Below are 4,014 nucleotides of genomic sequence, written 5' to 3' on the forward strand. Positions count from 1 at the left end.
GAAGAGCAGGATGATAGTTAGCTGGAAAAAGCTGAAGAGGCAAACCAAGAAACAAGAATAAGAAAAACATGGACATGGACAATGCAGAGGCATTGATCATGGGAGGTGGGGGTTCAGTAATAGGGAGCAGGGGAGAGCAATGGGGGAAAATCATGACAACTGTAACCAAACAAAAAAAAGTTACAAAGTGAATGTAGTTTATTTTTCCTAATAATAAGAAAAATACTTGTGCCTTTTATTCATCCTTCAGAATTTCTGTATTAGATTGATCATAACCTCAAAGAATAATTTGTTCTACTTTTTTATATCTTTGCATGAATAAAGAAAAGCATTCTAAGAGAACTCATTGAGTTCACTTAGTCATCCATTCTTAGAATGCACTGCCTGTTTCTTCCTCCAAGATTAGTAACAAGGATACATAGAATGACACATTCTCATACTCAATATGAATGACACATTCTCATTCTGTCCATAGCTAACTTCCTACACCAGAGTTTCTTCATAGCATTTGTCATTTCTGAATTTCTCAAAGTGTATATCAGAGGATTCAACATGGGAGTGATAACAGTATAAGCCACAGTTAAGAATTTATCAACAGGGGAGTTAGAAACAGGTCTCATATACATAAAAATGCAGGGAACAAAAAAGAGAACAACCACCGTGATGTGGGAACCACAGGTAGACAGGGCTTTGCGCCTCCCTTCCTGACTGTGACTTTTAAGGGAACTTAAGATGACTCCATAGGATATTAGTAGACAAACAAAAATGACTGTACAGATTACTCCACTATTGGCAATCACAGTGAGGCCTACGAAGTAGGTGTCAGTGCAGGCAAGTTCTAACAGTGGGTACACGTCACAGATGAAGTGGTCAATAACATTGGGGCCACAAAAGGGGAGGTTGTACACAAAAAGAACTTGGACCAGAGAATGAACAAAACCTCCAGCCCAAGAAACCACCAACAGCAGGATGCAAACCTGTCTATTCATGATGGTTATGTAGTGCAGTGGCTTACAGATGGCCACATAGCGATCATAGGCCATGGCCACCAGGAGGAAGACCTCAGCACCTCCAAAAATGTGTCCCAGAAAGAGCTGTCCTATGCAAGCTGAGAAGGAAATTGTCTTTTGATCACAGAGTAAGTCTATAAAAAATTTGGGTGAAGTGACAGTGGAATATGCTGCATCCATGAGTGACAAATAGACAAGGAAGAGGTACATGGGGGAGCCCAGAGAGGGGCTGGCAAGGACAGTCACCACAATGAGCAGGTTGCCCACCATTGTCACAATGTAAATTAGTAAAAATATGACAAATAATGCTTTTTGGCCCCCAGGATCCTGAGTGAGGCCCAGGAGGACAAATTCTGTCACATTGTTACTACGTCCCATTCAGTCTTCTCTAAAGCCTGTTTCCTGAATGAGAGAAGTCAGGAGAAGGGACCTGTAATGAAATCAATACACACTGTGAATACATCAATTATATCATGGAGTACATCTTCCTTATTTTATTTTCTAATGACTTTTACACACAATAAACACTTGATAAATATTGATAATTTCTTCTTCCTAATAGCCGATTCTACCTTCCCTTGACAATTGTTTTTCTCCCCAGATGATTTTCTTTGGGCTACAAGTCAGAGGATCTCCCTCTCAGTCTTAGTGGATTGTCCACTGAAAAAAGTATCAAAGACCCCAGAGCCAGTTGTGTCTTTAATAGAGCCTAGTTAAACTGTCAGTCTTGGGCCCACAAGGCAGCAATGTGTGCTGGTGTGCTTACTCTCTGGTGGTGGCAAAACAAAATCTCTAAATAAATTAGCATGATGTCAGTCCTCTGAGTTGATAGTATCTGTGGTGAGTGAGGACCTTTATAATAAAATTAATGTCACACCAAAAACAATATCTCTTTTGGAATAACTAATTTACTATTATAATAATTTGCTATATGTAGTCAGTCCTTTATGTCTCAAAGGATGTTCAGCCTTCATGGGTTTCTCATTAAATTTTCACAGACAAGTACATATAACCAAGACATTATTAGCACATTGTTCCCTAAAGAAATTACTCAGTTGGACTCTGTGACTGTCAGCAATTTTTCTATATCTTTTTTTATACTATCTGCTTTTTAAAGTTGTAATTCTCTTCATGTAATCTTTCTTTATCTTATAACTCTTAACAGACACTATTTAGATTTTCACCAAATACTTTTGAAATTCACTGTCTGGTGACTATCATGAACTCTTACATTACCAGCAGGTATTATTTTTTCAAAACTCTTGGGGTGACCTAGGTATTGAGGAAAGAAAACACAGGCACTGAAAAGAGAGGTAGAAGACAATGAGACGTGGTTACATTTATAATTCTTCCAAGGTACTGAGAGTGCTCAGAAATGGAGCTTTGGCGTCCAGGTTCCAAAACTCAGCATACTCGAAGGAAGAGCCCAACGTCAGTGTAAAAAGGTGTAGGGTTGAGTCATTTCCAAATGTAATTGTATCTCTGTCTCAGTTTCCTCATTGGAAGATAAAAGGCTAGAACTAGACAATATCACAAACCTTGTCCACTCTTACCTTCCATGGCACTCCTTGTGCAACCCCATGTTACATTCTATTCTACTGACTTTTTCCTATTTTCATAATAAAATAGAAATGTCCAAGCCTATAACTTTTCCTTAATAAAGGCTACCCAGTGGTAAGTGGCATTTTATCATTACAGAGACCAAATACTGATTACGAGTTATTCCATTCAGTGTATTCTTATTGGGGAGAGTGTAGCACGGTGGTGCATCACATGGACTCTGGGGACGCATTGTCTGTGTTGAAATCCCAGCCTCACCACTTACTACTATGTGAGCCTGGGGGAACTAATAAACCTTTCTGTGCCTCAGTCTCATCCTTTTTACAATGGGGATACCAATGGAGCCTGCCTTTTAGGTTGTTGTTTTATTGCAAGTAAACACCTAGAATACTGGCTGGCACCCACTGAAGGTTCAATAAATGATAGCTCTCATTAATGTTATTGAATGCATTACCATCAACACTTATCACAAGGAATCATTTGGATCTTTGTCAAGGTAGTAATAATTATAGACATAGGCCAAGAATAAAAGGAATATTATAATTCATAAACCCTTATTTAGGCATAGAATAAGATAGTACGTCTCAAGAACTATCTATTTAATTACACATGAGTAGTAGCATTCACTTGCAGTAGAATGTATTTTGATGTATTTTGATGTATTTTGACAAGAGACAAGCAAATAACAGGGAAAAACTGGGATCCATATATCACAGAAAGAATTAAATAGCATAAAAGAAAAGAAAAAAGCATCGCATCAAGGATGAGAAATATATTTAAGAAATAATATCTACAAGTAATAATAATACTAATATGATAATTAAGTGAGATTACTAGTCGTTTTTTTAAATCTTCTTCAGAAAAAATTTTTTTCTGGAGGAAATGTTAAAAGACTGATCCCCAGGGATCTTCCAGGCTTTACTCAGGAGGCATCTTACGAGGCCATTAGAAATAAACACAGAAATAAACACAGAGTACAGCTTAATAAAGAAAAGCAAAAAATTTTTTTTAATTGATTCCTCTAAGAAAACTGAAAATGGATCTGCCTTGTGACCCAGCAATTCCACTACTAGGATTATACACTTAGAACCCTAAAACACCAATCCAAAAAGCTATGCATCCCAATGTTCATAGCACCACAATTTCCAATAGCCAAGAGCTGGAAGAAACCTACCTGCCTGCCAGTAAATGAATGGATCCAAAAATTATGGTACATGCACACAATGGAATTATATGCAGCAGAAAGAAAGAAGGAGCTACTACACTTTGCAACAGGATGATGGATGGAACCGGAAAGCATTATGCTGAGTGAAATAGCCCAGGTGCTGAAAGACAAATACCATATGATCTCACCTTTAACAGGAAGCTAGCAACAAAACAAGCAAGCAAGCAAAATAAAAACAAAGACAATGAAATATAGAACAGGGGAACAGAGAGGAGAGGG

General features: G+C 37.8%; 1 protein-coding gene across 1 annotated transcript; it reads right to left on the minus strand.

Annotated features, from left to right (window-relative positions):
- Nucleotides 1-440: 440 nt before the first annotated feature.
- On the minus strand, nt 441-1,388 carry LOC128626867 (olfactory receptor 4A5-like). The gene has a single exon (XM_053661930.1). The coding sequence runs from the start codon at nt 1,386-1,388 to the stop codon at nt 441-443; it is 948 nt and encodes a 315-aa protein (XP_053517905.1).
- Nucleotides 1,389-4,014: the final 2,626 nt, after the last annotated feature.

Source organism: Artibeus jamaicensis, unplaced genomic scaffold (genome assembly GCF_021234435.1).
Source record: "Artibeus jamaicensis isolate MK-2021 breed Jamaican fruit bat unplaced genomic scaffold, CSHL_Jam_final contig_1022, whole genome shotgun sequence".
In the NCBI taxonomy this organism is placed as follows: Eukaryota; Metazoa; Chordata; class Mammalia; order Chiroptera; family Phyllostomidae; genus Artibeus; species Artibeus jamaicensis.